This window comes from Heterocephalus glaber, unplaced genomic scaffold (genome assembly GCF_053883595.1).
Source record: "Heterocephalus glaber isolate CG9 unplaced genomic scaffold, H.glaber_assembly_v1.0 deba00001720, whole genome shotgun sequence".
NCBI lineage: Eukaryota > Metazoa > Chordata > Mammalia > Rodentia > Bathyergidae > Heterocephalus > Heterocephalus glaber.
This window is the reverse complement of record NW_028258433.1, coordinates 7470775-7488594: the sequence shown is the minus strand read 5'-3', so window position 1 is coordinate 7488594 and position 17820 is coordinate 7470775. Positions and strand designations below refer to the sequence as shown.

The 17820-nt window shown below is 36.1% G+C and overlaps 1 protein-coding gene across 6 annotated transcripts in view; it reads right to left on the bottom strand.

Annotated features, from left to right (window-relative positions):
• Nbea (neurobeachin) overlaps window positions 1-17820 on the bottom strand; it is a 702149-nt gene that overhangs the window by 609455 nt on the left and 74874 nt on the right. For all 6 annotated transcript variants that reach the window (XM_004854743.3, XM_087199596.1, XM_013075842.3 and 3 more), the window contains exon 2: window positions 250-481. In XM_004854743.3, the coding sequence (XP_004854800.1) occupies window positions 250-481 (232 nt within the window). The remainder of the gene's footprint in view (window positions 1-249; window positions 482-17820) is intronic.

Sequence of the window (17820 nt, the reverse complement as noted above, 5' to 3'; positions counted from 1 at the left end):
TACTGAGATTTTCTAAAATTTAGAAGAGCAAAATTAGTAATTATGTTCACCTAAAACAGAAATGTCTTCTTCCATTCCTCATGCTTCTCATCAATATAAAAGGCAAATTTTCCTAACGTTTCTACTTATCTATTTTAAATCAAGGTAATTTTAACAAATCTATTTTACCTACAGTATATAAACAGAAGCACACCAAATTTAGTAAATATTTAAGTTATACTTTCCTGTCAGACAGTCATAGCCGCATACCTGCTATCATGTCATCTACAGCACTCATTTTCAGCAGTACTTGTTCAATTAGCCCAACTTCTGTGCTAGTCTGTAAATTCCGAACACTTTTTCGTAGAATGGCGGTAAACATGCTCCATATTTCTGCTTGACATGTTACATCACAGTGCTCCAAAAGCTCTGTCATACATGTTATACTCTCAGCATCCTGTATAATAAAGTTCATCTCCAAATCAAATTCTCCACCAACAAGCTGAAAGCACAGAGAGAAACAATAACCAGTTATGAAGTGGGAAGTTGTTTATTAAAACAATAAAATAAAACACTACCAAAAATTCAACTAACAAGAAAGGAGATTCTCTAAAGAAATTTATATTTGATGTAAAACTGATTTTGAATGATAGTTTAAGTGTTGGAGATATAAGAAATGAAATTAGCAAAGAGAAATCGAATTTGCATAAACATGGACATAAGTAATTTCAAATATAAAAGAACAGTGCAAACCATAGCATATGATTGTTGGGTGAGATTCAGGATATATTACTGTAAGGTATAAATGTGAAAAGTGATAATAGAAAATAGAGAGTTCATTAAGATACTTTTTTAAAAAAAGTTCATTTTCTTGTTTCATATTACTAGACTTAAACAATTAAGAAGATATTATAGAAAAAGGCTATTTCTAACCAAATATAGAAGATCAGGAAATATGAAAATGATACTGTCACACATTCAATAAATGTAAAATGATGAAATGAATGTTCAAAAATGAGTTGAAAACAAACATGTGAAGTCTTCAAATACTTCATGAAAAAAACAAAAGTGTGAAGTTAGTTAAGAAAATGGTTGTACAGCCAGGAATTTAGGTCAGTGGGGTCAGGTGGGCCTGGCAAGCACAGGTCCTCATTTCCATGGCAGATAGAAAAAAAGACAGAAAGACAGACAGAAAGAAAAGGAGAACAGGGAAGGGAAGGGAGGGGAGGGGAGGGGAGGGAAGGGACGAGATGAGACTGGTCACTCGAGAGATGCAGATGAAAACACTGAGATTCCACCTCACCCCAAAAAGAATGACTACTATCAAGAAATCAACCAATAACAAATGCTGGCAGCGCTGTGGGGAAAAAGAACCCCATTGTTGGTTGAGAGTGCAGACTGGTGCAACCACTGTGCAAATCCATATGGAGATACCTCAAAAAACTAGGATTGGAGGTCCCATTTGACACACCTATTTCTCTGCTGGGTATATTCGCAAAAGAATTAAAAGAATCATAGCACAGCAGTATGTGCACACTCATGTTCATGGTAGCACAGTTTGTAATAGCTAAAACTTGGAAACAACCCAATTGCCCATCAACTGGAGAACTGACAAAGAAGATATGGTTTTTTTTAGAAAATGGAGTATTACTCAATGAAAAAGTATGAGAAACTAGAGACATTTATAGCTAAATGTATGCACACTGAGACCATACTCTTAAGTGAAATAAATCAGACACACATGTGTAAATACCGAATAGTTTCCCTGGTGTGAAAAACTAAAAGTGTAAATGAGGTTCAAAATGTATAATTGATACTGTGAAATGGGAAGAAAAGGTCTAGAGGAGTAGGGGAAGTTGGAGGAGTAGGGGAAAAGAAAGAAGAGAAAAAATATGAGAAAAGAAAAAAATGGAAACAAAGTCTTTGTACATAGGGAAGAGTGGAGGGGGTGAAGGAAGGGTGGGGCAATGGGGAAAAAATAAGAACCAAGATACATCATGTAAAGGTTCAAGATCTCAATGATAAATGTAACTGTATTGCATACCGAAAATGTAGCAAAAAACTTAATGAAAAAAATGAAAGAACATTATTATAATGGCAACATATATGATTTGCAACATTACGCCAACTGTATTGGAAAGTATTACTCTTAACAAATAAACAGAATAACATATTATAATGATACCTTGTATGCTACATAGATCAAATCACGTGAATTATACTATTCAGTCTGAGCCAATTTTCTTAAAGAACACTGAAGCCCATTTTTGGACAACACCTGCCCAGGCGGACAGACCCAAGAAAGAGGCCCACCCAGACACCATCACAATTGGAAAAATGGTGAGCACTAGAAAGAAGGCCTCTCCAAAGCTTGTAGACAAGTAAAGCCAACTGGAAGAACAAAGTGTCACCGAAATGAAGGCAGAGCAGGCTTCATTGGACGAAATCAGAAGACACCTAAACAAGTCTCAAAACCTGACTTCCAGATCGCCAAAGGCAATTCCAAGGCACAAGGAAATAAAATCTGAAACTGAAAGCACTGCTATCCCTGAACTAGCCACAAAACAGGACCTGAAAAAAACTGAATCAGAAATAATTTCTCAGATAGCAAGAGAGATGATGTCCATAGTGAAAGACATGATTAATAACTCTAAAGCAGACACAGATAAATAAAAAAATAGGAGCTGAGGAACATGGAGGAATCCCACCACAAGAAATAATTGGAATCCATGAAAAAGATGCAAACAGATTCAAGAGATTAACCCCGCCCGTCAAAAACACTTTATGCAGGACAATGTGAGAAGAGAATATCAGATATAGAAAATAGGACGGCAATTAGTGACAAGGAAAAGAAAGATTTCTTTAAAAAAGCAAGGGACCACGAGAAATCAATCCAGCAGCTGTGAGATGATGCAAAGAAGAATAACATAAGACTGATCAAAGTCAATGAAGAAACAGGAGAGAGTTCAGATGACATAAAAACAATGTTCACAGAAGCAATGGCAGAAAACTTCCCAAGCCGAGGAAAAGACTTTGACATACAGATAAGTGAGGCATATGGGACTCCAACTAGCCATGATCAAAAACAAAATTTATACCTAGGCATATACTACTCAAGATTCCAGAAACCCAACAGAAGAACAAAGTTCTACAAGCAGTTAGAGAAAAGAAACAAATCATATACAAAGGAAAGTCCACCAGAATCACAGCAGACTTCCCAACACAAACACTCAAATCAAGAACAGCCTGTAGTGAACTATTTCAAGCCCTACAAGAACACAACCTCCAACCCAGATTGATGTACCCTGCAAAATTATCTTTCAGAAATCGATGGAGAAATAAGATACTTTCACAACAAAGAACACATGAGGAACTTCATAAATACCAAACCAGCACTCCAAAACATTTTAAACAACATTCTGGGAAAAGACAATGAGGGTCACAAACTCCACAAAGCCTAGCAAAATGAATCCATCAGGCAAAACAAGAAATTAAATCCAAAGGAGGAGAATCCAACAACAGCAATAGGTCATGACAAGGATAAGTCAATACATATCAGTCCTAACCAGCAATGTTCATGGTCTCAATTCACCAATCAAAAGAAAGAGACTGGCAGAATGGGTCAAGACGTAAGGTCCAACAATGTGCTGCATACAAGACACACAATGCAAAAAGAAATTCATAGAACAAAAGTAAAAGGGGGGAGAACAATACTCCATGCAACAAAAAACCATAAAAAAGAAGGAGTAGCTATCCTATTTGCAGATAAAATGGATTTCAAATCAAAACTGATTAACAGAGACAAAGACGCCCACTACATCCTTGTAAAGGGAACAATCCAGGAGGAAGAAATGACAACTATAAATATATATTCAGCAAATACTAATGCACTCAACTATATAAAACAAATATTAATGAACATGAAAAATGAAATAAGCACTAATACAGTAATAGTGGGGGACCTCAATACCCCACTGCCACAAATAGATAGATCAACTAGACAAAAAAAAAAACCCAAAAAAAACAATGAAATGATGGAACTCAACCAAACTCTTGAACAAGTGGACTTAACAGATGTTTACAGAGAGTTCCACCATACAAAATCAGAATACATATTCTTTTCAGCTGCACACAGGTCGTTCTCCAAAACAGACCACATACTTGCTCAGAGGACATGTTTAACTAAATGAAAAGGAACTGAAGTTAACCCCTGTATATTATCAGACCATAATGCAATGAAATTGGAGATCAATAGCAAGAGAAAACACAATAACTTCATAAACACATGGAAACTGAACACACTCCTGAACAACCAATGGGACACAAAGGAAATTAAAGAAGAAATCAGACAGTTTCTATAATTAAATGACAATCCCAATGCAACATATCAGAATTTATGGGACACAATGAAAGCAGTCTTCCAAAGGAAATTCATAGCAGTGAATACGCATATTGGGAAAACAGACTGAGTTCAAATAAACAACCTAAGGCTGAAACTCAAGTTTCTAAACAAAGAAGAACAGCACAAACTCAAAGCTTTACAAAGGAGAAAATTATAACAATGAGAGCAGAAATCAATGCAATGGAGACTAAGAGAACACTACCAAAGACCAGTGAAGCAAAGAGTTGTTTCTTCAAAAGAATAAACAAAATTGACAAACCCTTAGCCAACCTCATCAAAAAAAGGAAAGAAAAGGCCTAAATCCACACAATTAGGAATGAAAAGGATGAAATGACAACAGACCCAGCAGAGAGCCAGAAGATCAATACCTACTCTGAGAACCTATACGCCAATAATATGGAAAACACAGAAGAAACTGACAGCTTTCTAGATACATATGAATTACCAAAGTGGAACGAAGAAGACCTAAAACCTCTAAACAACCCGCTATCAATCAACGAAATTAAAAACATAATTAAAAACTTACCAACAAAGAAAAGGCCGGGTCCTGATGGCATCACTGCTGAATTCTACAGCACATTTAGAGAAGAACTATTGCCACTTCTGTTCAAACTCTTCAATAAAATTGAAAGGGAAGCAATACCCCCAAATTCATTCCTCAAAGCAAGCATGACCTTGATCCCAAAAGCAGAGAAACATTCAACTGAGAAAGAGACCTATAGGCAAATCTTCCTCATGAACTTAAGATGCAAAAAATATTCAATAAGGTACTGGCCAACAGAATGTAGAAGATCATCGAGAAGATCATACAACCTGACCAAGTGGAATTTATCCCAGGGATGCAGGCATGCTTCAACATATGAAGTCAGTAAATGTAATACACTATAGTAACAGAGCCAAGGACAAAAACCATATGATCATCTCAACAGATGCAGAAAAAGCCTTCAACAGAATCCAACACAAATTCATTTTTATCATGAATTTTACCATTCATGATAAAACCCTACAGAAAGTTAGGATAGATGGTCTCAACCTCGACCTGATAAAAGCCATCTATGAAAAACCAACAGCCAACATCATACTGAATGGTCAAAAACTGAAATCCTTCACGCTAAAATCAAGAACAAGACAAAGATGTCCACTATTACCACTCCTGTTCAATATAGTTTTGGAAACATTAGCCAAGAGAATGAAATAAAAGGAATAAAGACAGGAAATAAAGAAGTAAAATTGTCATTATTTGAAGATAACATGATACTCTATATAGAAGACCACAAGAATTCCACCAAAAGTCTTCTGGACCTAATAACCAAATTCAGTAGAGTAACTGGATGGATACAAGGTCAACACACAAAAATCAACAGCCTTCCTGTACACAAACAATAGACTCACCGACAGAGGAAATGGAGAAACAACTCCTTTCACAATAGCATCCAAAAATAATGAAATACCTAGGACTCAACCTAACAGAAGAAATCAAAGACCTCTACTCTGAAAACTACAGCACTCTGAAAAAAGGATCAATGAGGATATCAGAAAATGGAGACATCCCTTGCTCCTCGGTAGGAAAAACCAATATAGTGAAAATGGCCATACTTCCAAAACTGCCATATATATTTTGTGCAAGCCCAACTGAAATTCCAAAAGCATACTTCACAGAGCTTGAGAAAAAAATCCAAAAATTCATCTGGAAGAAGAAGAGACCCAGAATATCAAAAGCAATTCTAGGCAACAAAGACAAGATAGAGGGTATCACAATCCCCAACTTTAAACAATACTACAAAGCTACTGTGATAAAAACAGCATGGTACTGGCAAAGAAACAGACCTGAAGACCAGTGGAACAGATTAGAAGATGCAGAAACAACTCCAGACGCACTCAGCCACCTCATCTTTGACAAAGGTGCCAAACACCCTCACTGGAACAGAGATAGCCTCTTTAATAAATGGTGCTGGAAAAACGGGGTTTCAACTTGCCAAAGATTAAAACTAGACCTGTATCTCTCACCATGCACTACACTGAAGTGGAAGTAGACCAAAGATCTAAACATTAAAACAGAAACATCAAACAGGCTCAAAGAGAGTTTAGGTAGAACTCTTGAAGACACTGGGATAGGAAAAGATTTCCTGAACAAAAACCTCAGATGCAAGTGAACTAGCACAAAGAATGAATAACTGGGATCTCATCTTATTAAAAAGCTTCAGAGTTACGGATTTAGCTCAGTGGCACCACACCTGCCTCCCAAGTACAAGGTCCTTAGTTCAATCTCTGACCCCCAAAAAAGCTTTTGCACAGAAAGAGAAACCATCAGCAAAGTAAAGAGGCAACCCACAATGCGGGAAAAAAGTTTTATTAGCTGTTCCTCAGAACAAGGTGTACTCTCTAGAATATATAAAGAATTTTTAAAAATGAGACATCCCAAATTTAAAGTCCCAATCCAAAAATGGGCATCTGAAATGAACAGACATTTCTCAGACAAAGAAGTAAACCGCAAATAAACATGAAAAAATATTCAGCATCACTGGTCATTCGAGAGATGCAGATGAAAACAACACTGAGATTCCACCTCATCCCAGAAAGAATGGCTGCTATCAAGAAATCAACCTGTAACAAATGCTGCCAAGACTGTGGGGAAAAAGGAACCCTTTTGCAGTGTTGGTGGTCATGTTGAATGGTGCAGCCACTGTGGAAGTCAGTAAGGAGACACCTTAAAAAACTAGGATTATTGGTCCCATCTGACCTACTATCTTCCTAAAAGTATTAGAAGACTCATACCACAGGGATATATGTGTACCCATGTTTATAACCGTACACTTTGTAATAGCTAAAGCTTGGAACAGCCCATTTGACCATTACCTGGTGACTGGATAAAGAATATGTGTTTTTTTTGTAAAATAGGAGTACTACTCACCCATAAAGAATGAGAAACTAGAGACATTTATAGCTAAATGGATGCATATTGAGGCCATACTCTTGAGTGAAATAAATAGGACACACATGTGTAAATACAGAATAGCTTCTCTGTTGTAAGAAACTGAAAGTGTAATTAAGGATCAAAATGTATAATAGTTTGAAGTAAGAGGAAATGGTCCAAAGGGGAAAGGAAAGTTAGAGGGGTAAGGAAAGGGAAAGAAGAGAAAGGAATAAATATGAGAAAAGGAAAAAAAAAAGGAAACAAAGTCTTTATAAATAGGGAGGGGTGGAAGAATTGTCGGGAGAGCAGGGGAATCAGAAAAATAGGAACCAAAATATTTCATGTAGAGGTACAAATTCCCAATGATGAATGTCATATTGTCTACCTAAAAATCTAAAAATAAACTTAATGAATTAAAAAAAGAACACTGAGAAACTAGTTATCCTTTCCTCTTAAAGAATGTTAAGATTTAGTAATAAGATAATAACCATTTCCTGAAAATTTGACATATTTGAAGATATTATGTCATTAGCTCATTCAACAAGCACTGATTGCATTTATTAATGTCTAGCTCTCTCTGATCTAAGAACTAGAATGTACCTGTGAAAAAAAAGTCCACACACTGACAGAGGTAAGTTCCAGGAGCAAAGATATACATTTGTGTACAATGAAGTACTCTGCCATAAAGATAAACTTCTAGGAAAATGGATGCACCTTGAGATCACACTGTTAAGTGAAATAATTCAGACCCACAAGCTGAAATATCACATGATTTCTCTTATATGAGAAACCCAAAGCAAAAATAAAGAGGAAGGTAAAAGACAGGTAATAGGAAATAAAGAGACAGATCTTTCTCAAAGACAGAGATCAACAGATAGAGGAAGAGAGGAGGGAGAGAAGGAACAGGGCATGAAAAAAGAAATTGGGATATGTGATGCAGACGTACCAGCTCCACACAGGAATGCAAATATTAGGTACTAAAAACAAAACAAACAAGCAAACAAAAAAGGCAAGGGTATCAAGAGGTGAATGGGGGAGGGATGGGAAGGAATTAAAATGTGTCATACACATGTTATCAACTTCCTGCAAGGAATGTAAACATTATGTACTACACACATGTACAAACAAAAAAAAGGGAAAAAAACTCTTCTAAACTTACACTTTTCCATATATATATTTGAAATATACTTTGTATACATTTTTCTCTTATCAAATCCAAAATTCAGTCTTATAGGAAAATAGCCCTTCTACTAAATTCTGAACTTTCATTGACCTATTCTCTCTGATTGGCTTAATTTAACTTTTGTTTCTGAAACAAGCTCAAATTCTACCATATCTGGTTTGCTACTGAAAACAACTATAACAGTGGTTAAGACATTGGCTATGGATTCAGATTCTGGCTACACCACATACTAGCTATGTTACTTCTAAGCGTCAGTTACTCCATCGAAAAAATAGGAATCAAAGTTCCTAACAGGATTGTTAAAGGAAATAACTGGACCGTTAAGTACTTAGGCACAATGACAGATATACAGTCAGGCCTCAGTTAAGATTTGCTCTTATTTTTTCTCTAACATCCCCAGCTTTCAGATAAAAACTGTCATCATCTGATCCAATACATATGAAATATCATGAAATACAGTCAGGCTAGTCTTAATGTTTCCAAACATTAAATGCAAATTTATTGTGGATAGTGTACTCTATCAGATAATTACTTGGGGATCCATCAAAACTCACTTAAACATCGTGCCACACAACTAAATAACTTCTACTTATTCATTACTTTATGTCCAACTGACTTGTGTCAGCACTACTATGAATCCTAACGACCACTTTGAAGAGATTTTCTAAAATCATATAAAGAAATAAAAAGCCTTGACAATCAGTGATGCAGATAATTATTTATTGAACTAACAAGAACACACACTGAGGGCTATACCTATGGGACACTGAACAAATCTGTAGAAGAATTTGTGTACACCAAAATAGAAGAATATTAAAGACATTTTAAGCTAACGTTTTTATTCAGTTTTATTTATCTAAGCAGAGACTGATAAAAACAAGTACCATTATCTATTGAGTAAACTGAAGAAAATGAACACAGAGAACAAAAAATTGAGGTCTTCTTTGAAAGGAATCAACAGCATCTAATTCTAACAGATAGGCTATGTTATATGAGGGTTAAATCTCCACCTTTCTCAGTCAAAAACACAGTGCTCAGTGAATCTCAGCCGGTCCCAGCACCCAGAAGGAAGCTCCCCACCTCCATCCCAGGCTCCTAGGGCAGAGAAGCTCAGCCGGTCCCAGCACCAGGAAGGAAGCTCCCCCACAGCCATCCCAAGCTCCTAGGGCAGAAAAGCTGAGCCAGTCCCAGCACCCAGAAGGAAGTTCCCCTGCTGCCATCCCAAGCTCCTAGGGCAGAGAAGGTGAGCCACATGGGCGCCAGAAGCACCACCCCCCCAACCCCGTGGAAATGAGAAGGCACATAAACAAGCCTCAAAAACAGACTTCTGGATCACCTACAGCAACCCCAAAGGGGAATGCAATGGAACACTCTGATGCTCAACCACCTGGACTCTCTGAACTGGCAACAAAAGAGGATCTGGGAAAAATGAAATCAGAAATAATTACTCAGATAACAGCAAAGATTATGCTCATGGTGCAAGACATGATTAATAAATCTAGAGAGGACACAGATAAAAAAATAGAGGATCTGAGGAACATGATGGAATCCTAACATAGGAAACAAATGGAATCCATAAAACAGATACAAACAGATTTCCAAGAGATTAAAAACTCCATAGAAAGTCTGCACAGCAGAATGAACCAGTGTGAGGATAGAATTTCACACATAGAAGATAAGATTGCAATTAGTGAGGAGGAAAAGAAAAATTGCTTTAAAATTGTAAGGGAACATGAGAAATCAATCCAGCAGCTGCTAGATGATGCAAAGAAGAATAACATAAGACTGATTGCAGTCAATGGAGAAACAGGAGAGAGTGCAGATGACATAAAAAAACTGTTCACAGAAGTGATGGCAGAAACCCTCCCAAGGAGGGGAAAAGAACTTGACATACAGATAAGTGAGGCATATAGGACTCCAGCTAGTCTTAATCAAAAAAAAAATCTACACATAGGCATATAATAGGATTCCAGAAATCCAACAGAAGAATAAAATTCTACAAGCAGTGAGAGAAAAGAAACAAATCACATACAAAGGAAAGCCCATCAGAATCACAGCAGACTTCTCAATGCAAACCCTCAAGGCAAGAAGAGCCTGGAGTGATGTATTTCAAGCCCTAAAGGAAAACAGCCTCCAACCCAGATTGATGTACCCTGAAAAACTGTCTTTCAAAATTCATGGAGAAATGATACTTTCATGATAAAGAGCACCTCAGGAACTTCATGAATACGAAACCAGCACTCCAAAAAATTTTACGACAATACCCTAGGAAAAGACAATGAGGATCACAACCCCAGGAAACCCAGCAGAATGAATCCATTGAGCGTGACAAATTAAACGCAAAGGGGGAGAATCCAACAAAAACAAAAAATCCTGACAAGGCTTTTAAAACTTTTGACTCCATCTCCCTAATGAGTGTATAATTCAATCTTATTATTGTACTGATTAGTATTTTTCTGATTCTAGAGTTGCACACCATTCCTTGGGCTATACTGGCTATCTATCATCTTCTTATGTCTACATTTTAATTGGGTTGGCTATTAATGAGCTCTAAGAATTCTTTATATATTCTGCTCATAGGTTATATGCATTGTAAATATGGTCTGTTTAAGGACTACTTTTCATTTTAATGATGTCATTTAAAGTTCTAAATTTTGAAGGAATCTCATTTATCAATTTTTTTCTTTTATACATCATGTATTTTGTTTCCTAGGTAGTTCTTGCCTACCCTGAATTCATAAATATTTTCCCTTATAATTTCTTCTTAAAGTTTTATACTTTTAGGCTTTCTTATTTAGGTTCATAGATCCCTTCAAGTTATTTTCATATATGGAAAAAAAGGGTTGAGGTTAATTTTTTATATATGGATACCAGGTGATCTAGTGCCGTTTGCTGAAGACCCTATCTCTTCCTTGGCTCTTGAATTGAGTTTGTATTCTATAAAATGCTAATGTTAAATAATATTTCAAACTCAGTAGACCATATATGTGTGGTTCTATTTCTAGATTCTCTGTTTTATTCAAATGATCTATATGTCATTCCTTACACCAACACTGCCTTGATTACTGTAGCTTTAGAAAAAGTCTTAAAATTAGGTACTAAATGTCTTCCAACACTATTTTTGTTTTTGTTTTTAACTTTTCTAGGCCCTTTGTACTCCTACATAACTTTTAAATTTCAATATCCAGTTCTTCATTTATAGCAAGTATACACAGACCTGAATTTTTATATATACCTTTTGCTTTCTAATCCTGCTAAATTCAAGTACAAGTTCTAGGGGCTCCTAGAGATTTCTTAGTATTTTCTCTGTAGATGATCATTTCATCTACATATAAAGATTTTGCTTCCATGCCAATCCTATCCTAGTTGTGTCATTTTATTGCCAGATTATTTTGGTGGGGACTAGGTTTCAAAGTTTAATGGACAGATAAAGAGTAAGCATATCTGCCCTTGTTCCCCACCTTAAGGAGAAAGCATTGTATCTTCTCCATTTATATAAGGCGTTCTCACTGGAAGTATGGAGTACATGTGTTTAATCTGTTGAGAAGTTTCTGTTCTACTTCTAGTCTCCTGATAGCTTTTACCATGAACAGCTGTGGAATTTAGTCCAATACTTTTTCTCCAACTAGTGACAGGATCATATGGCTTTTTCCTTTCCTCTGTTTAAATGATGACTTTTGGGGGTGGATCTTTCAATGCTGAACCAACACTGCTATCCCTATAACAAAACCACTTTCTACATCCTACCAGATCTGACTTCTAATAGCTTGTTTTGTTAAACAAATTTCTATCTATGTTCATACTTTTTTCGTCTATTATCTTTATCCAGTTTTAGGATTAGCACAATGTTGAGTTCCTAAAATGAGGGGAGAAGTGTTCCTTCCTTTTTCTGCTTTAATTGTTTGATATAATTTATCAGTTTAAATGTTTATGAGCCTGCTGTTGTCATATAGGTAGGTTTTCAAGCTAGGAATATACTTTCCTTAATAGGTGCTATTCAAATTTTATATTTCCTCCAGAGTTAGTTTCATTAATTTGTCTTCTAAGTTACTTCTTAGAAGTTGTCAAATTTATTTCAAAAAAGATTTTTGTAATATGCTTTCTATATCCTTTTAAATTCTGTAAAATCTGTGGTAATGTCTCCTAGATCTTAATATTGTAATTTAAAAAATGTATCACTGATATTGTTTACAGGAAGAAAAGGTCTAAAAGAGCAGGGGAACTGGGAGGGGTAGGGGAAGGGAAAAAAAGGGAAAGGAAAAAATATGAGAAGACGAAAAAAATGGAAACAAGGTCTTTGCAAATAGGGAAGGGTGGGCAACTAAGAAACCCTAAGTAACTGACGCTTAGAAGTAACATAGCTAGTGTGTGGTGTAGCCAGAATCTGAATCCATAGCCAATGTCTTAACCACTGTTATAGTTGTTTTCAGTAGCAAACCAGATATAGTAGAATTTGAGCTTGTTTCAGAAACAAAAGTTAAATTAAGCCAATCAGAGAGAATAGGTCAATGAAAGTTCAGAATTTAGTAGAAGGGCTATTTTCCTATAAGACTGAATTTTGGATCTGATAAGAGAAAAATGTATACAAAGTATATTTCAAATATATATATGGAAAAGTGTAAGTTTAGAAGAGTTTTTTTCCCTTTTTTTTGTTTGTACATGTGTGTAGTACATAATGTTTACATTCCTTGCAGGAAGTTGATAACATGTGTATGACACATTTTAATTCCTTCCCATCCCTCCCCCATTCACCTCTTGATACCCTTGCCTTTTTTGTTTGCTTGTTTTGTTTTTAGTACCTAATATTTGCATTCCTGTGTGGAGCTGGTACGTCTGCATCACATATCCCAATTTCTTTTTTCATGCCCTGTTCCTTCTCTCCCTCCTCTCTTCCTCTATCTGTTGATCTCTGTCTTTGAGAAAGGTCTGTCTCTTTATTTCCTATTACCTGTCTTTTACCTTCCTCTTTATTTTTGCTTTGGGTTTCTCATATAAGAGAAATCATGTGATATTTCAGCTTGTGGGTCTGAATTATTTCACTTAACAGTGTGATCTCAAGGTGCATCCATTTTCCTAGAAGTTTATCTTTATGGCAGAGTACTTCATTGTACACAAATGTATATCTTTGCTCCTGGAACTTACCTCTGTCAGTGTGTGGACTTTTTTTTCACAGGTACATTCTAGTTCTTAGATCAGAGAGAGCTAGACATTAATAAATGCAATCAGTGCTTGTTGAATGAGCTAATGACATAATATCTTCAAATATGTCAAATTTTCAGGAAATGGTTATTATCTTATTACTAAATCTTAACATTCTTTAAGAGGAAAGGATAACTAGTTTCTCAGTGTTCTTTTTTTTAATTCATTAAGCTTATTTCTAGATTTTTAGGTAGACAATATGACATTCATCATTGGGAATTTGTACCTCTACATGAAATATTTTGGTTCCTATTTTTCTGATTCCCCTGCTCTCCCTGCAATTCTTCCACCCCTCCCTATTTATAAAGACTTTGTTTCCTTTTTTTTTTCCTTTTCTCATATTTATTCCTTTCTCTTCTTTCCCTTTCCTTACCCCTCTAACTTTCCCTTCCCCTTTGGACCATTTCCTCTTACTTCAAACTATTATACATTTTGATCCTTATTTACACTTTCAGTTTCTCACAACAGAGAAACTATTCGGTATTTACAGCTCAGCTTCTCTGCCCTACGAGCCTGGTATGGAGGCGGGGAGCTTCCTTCCGGGTGCTGAGACCAGCTCACCTTCTCTGCCCTAGGAGCCTGGGCTGGCAGCGGGGGAGCTTCCTTCTCGGTGCTGGGACCAGCCAGGGCACGAAACTTGCCTCTAAAACCAAAAGGTAAGCCCAGAGATGGCAGCCCTAATGATAAACAATGGAAATGGCAATGCCAGCTCCAGGAAAAATCTACAATTAGCAAATTCAGTGTAGAGTTTTACTCTGAAAGTGACTCTCTCTGCAAGACAGGCTAATTTTGGAGAAGACATCCACTACATCACCTCTTTAAGAGTGGTATAATCAGGAGTCATTCTGAGAAAGGGGTGTATTGTTTAAGACTAAGCTACTCCAGCAATCAAAAGTCACAGAGCAACCACACTTCTGGGTATCTATATCATTCTATCACAGTGAATGTGTGGGAGACAGTCAGAAAAGACAGGCAGAGAGAGGGAGGACTAGTGACAGACCCTTTGAGAAGTTTAAGCACCAAGAAACAGGCTATGGTGTGCACAGTGGCCCTCCACTCTTTGGTAAGAAACCACATTAAACACGTGGTTTTCTGAGGGGCTGGGTCTAAAAATTCTGGGCTTGAGTCCAGTAAAATGCTGGGCTCCTCTTGCTGTCTACTTTTGGGACAGAACTCAGTGGTCTGTCTGCTTTCCATATGCAACAACATGATCAGGGATATATCCCTCCTTGGATGTTTGTCATATCACTGAGTGTACAGACAGAGAAGTCCCTGGAGCAAGTGGAGCACCTTTCAACCCCACAGGCCACAAAGCTAGTCAAAGGTAGCAATGCAGGAAAAGAACAGAGGGGCAGCAACAAACTCTAAAAGCCTCTGGAAGGAAAACAGCCCTGAGGCAAACATACCACTGACTGAACTTGACCTTGGGAAAGGTCAGGAAGGACTCAACATTCACACAATAAAAAGTGGATGTAGAAATAAAACGCCCCAGATGTGATTCACTATCCCTATCCCTATCCCTGGTCCTCTGGTGGATTCCAATATTACAGGCCCTGGAAAAAAACTAACCACCCAAACACATAGATGCTTGGCTCATGGTGGGGCTCATTTCCCTTTTTCTTGGTTTGTGATTTTTTTTCCTTTACTTTCTTTGTGTTTTTTCTTGTTTTTGTTTTTGGTAGGGTTTTTTGGTTACTTTTACTTAATTTTATTTTTTTATTCCTTACTCAGATTTTTATCTTACTTTTCTATCCTCTTCATCACCTTTCTTTCTTTTCTAAATTTTACTTCTTCCATTTTCCCTTTCCACACTACCTCCAATTTTTATTTTTACTATTAACTTTTGTTAATGTTTAGCTATTTATGTTATGATTGATGATTTCCACTGCTAAGTGTGGTAGTTCTTTACTGTATGTCAATATCTGGTTTATCTTCCTGGTTTATCTCTATATTATTGCTGATCTCTTTTCTATTGTTAGGGGTTTTTTACAGCATGTCAGTATCTAGTTTGTCTTTCAATATATATTCTTTTTAATTATTTCCACTGCTAATAATCACATAGTGGTTCTTTTAATTGGCTTTTACTGTATGACAATATCTGGTTTATCATTTTGTCATCAACATTACTAAGGTTCATTTTCTCGTCTCTGAGTAATGCCAAGGATTGAGCCCTCAACGAAGGTTGGACACTAAGAAGACCCTCAAATAAAAGTGGAAAAGAGATCCATTCCAACAGGTGAACAAATCTTAATATAGAAACACTATGCACAATTTTGTTAAAATCAAGCTAAAAATTTTCAATTTTGGTTTCTATTTTGAAGTGAAATCAGTTTATAACATATTCCTTACAAAAAAAAAAAGCTGGGAGGTAATAGCACCAAAAATGGCAAAGTAGAGTACTCCAAGGCTATCCCACTCCCCCAAACTAACTAATGAACTGACAAAAGTGTCAGAATCAATTTTTGAAGAATTCAAGAATCTAGTAAAACAAAAAAATGAATAACCAGAGCAAGTTTCGATAAAAGAAGCTACTACTTTGTAGTAAAGAATGAGTCTATAGTGTTTTAAATCATGAATCTATAATCTACTGCAACCTAGACAGGCCATAGCCATAAGGATGGCAGCCTATATTCATCAGGACTATTAGTGCCAGAGGGAACAATGTCAACTTTATTCTAAAATAATTGTGGCTGTGAGTCTCAACCTGCCTGGCAGCTCTCTCCAAATAAGGCTTCAAGAATTCCCTTTTTTAAGTCCAACTCAAGAATATTGCCACAAGTGGGACACTGTTGCTGACAGTATCTGAAGGCAAAAATATTGGCTTCAGCTGCCTGGGACAAGAAGTAACAGACCAGCAAGACACACTTGGACCAGCAAATAGAGAAATGATATGTATGGTTATAGGGCTTTTAAAACTCCCATGTGCACAAGGGAACTAAGAAAGATAAATAAACTAAGAGGTTACATACTCAGGTGAGGCCTAATAAGGCCCAAAATTTTCACTTGTAATTAGCCCTTGGGCACTACACAATGTAGAACCAATACTCAAAAAACTGTTTTTATTTTCTTTTTATCTTTTTTTGTTCTGAGTATTTAAGGTAACTCTCAAAACATTAGATGACCAGGAAACAAACAGAACGGACTTCAATGGTCATACACAAAAGAGAATGCAGACCTTACAAAGATAATTTAGAAATGTCATAAAATGAACAACTACAATCCTCAACAAATACTATATATTCAAAATGTCACTTTTCCAGGGACGGAGTATAGTTTAGTGGCAGATCACTTCCCTAACATGTAAGATACATGTGTGATAGGCCCTAAGATTGATTCCCAACACTGAAAAAAAAAGTCCAATTTCTCACATACACAAACAGACTACAAGACATGCATAGAAAAAAACAAACAAAAAATCATTCAATCATAAAAAAGACTGAAGTTCTAATATATGGCACAACACACCACAACACTCTAAGTGAAATAAGCTGGTCACAAAAATGCAAATATTGTGTGATTACACTTAAACAAAATATCTAAAACAGACAATTTTATAAAGACAGCATGGAATGGCAAGTTATGAAGAAAAAATTACTTATTGGGTATAGAAGTTTTATTGAGGATGATGAAAATATTTTGGAAATAGTGTGACTGGATCCACAATATAGTGAATATATGTCTTAACACCATAAACGTGCACAAAACAAATCATTTCAATAGCCAATTTTAGGTTATACTGTACAGAGGTTATACTGCAGAGAAAATCAGTAAAGCAAAAAGCTATTTTTGAAAATAATTAATAAAAGTAAAAAAAAAATCTAGCAAGGCTGAAAAAGGAAAGCATAAAAAGACAAATTTCCCAGATCAATAATGAAACACAGACTATCACTACAGACCCTACAGACATCTGAAGACTAACAGGAAAACACTACTAACTCTACACACATAAACTTAATAACCAAAAGACAGGAAAGAAGGAAGAAAAGTACAGATCAATATTCCTCATGCATGCAGGTATCCTTAACATTTTAACTAACAGAATTCTGCAATACACAAAAGAATCAGATAGCATGACAAAATATGATTTATTTACAGAATAAATACCATTTAATATTCATTCTAGAGAGTAAAGACTACTTTAAT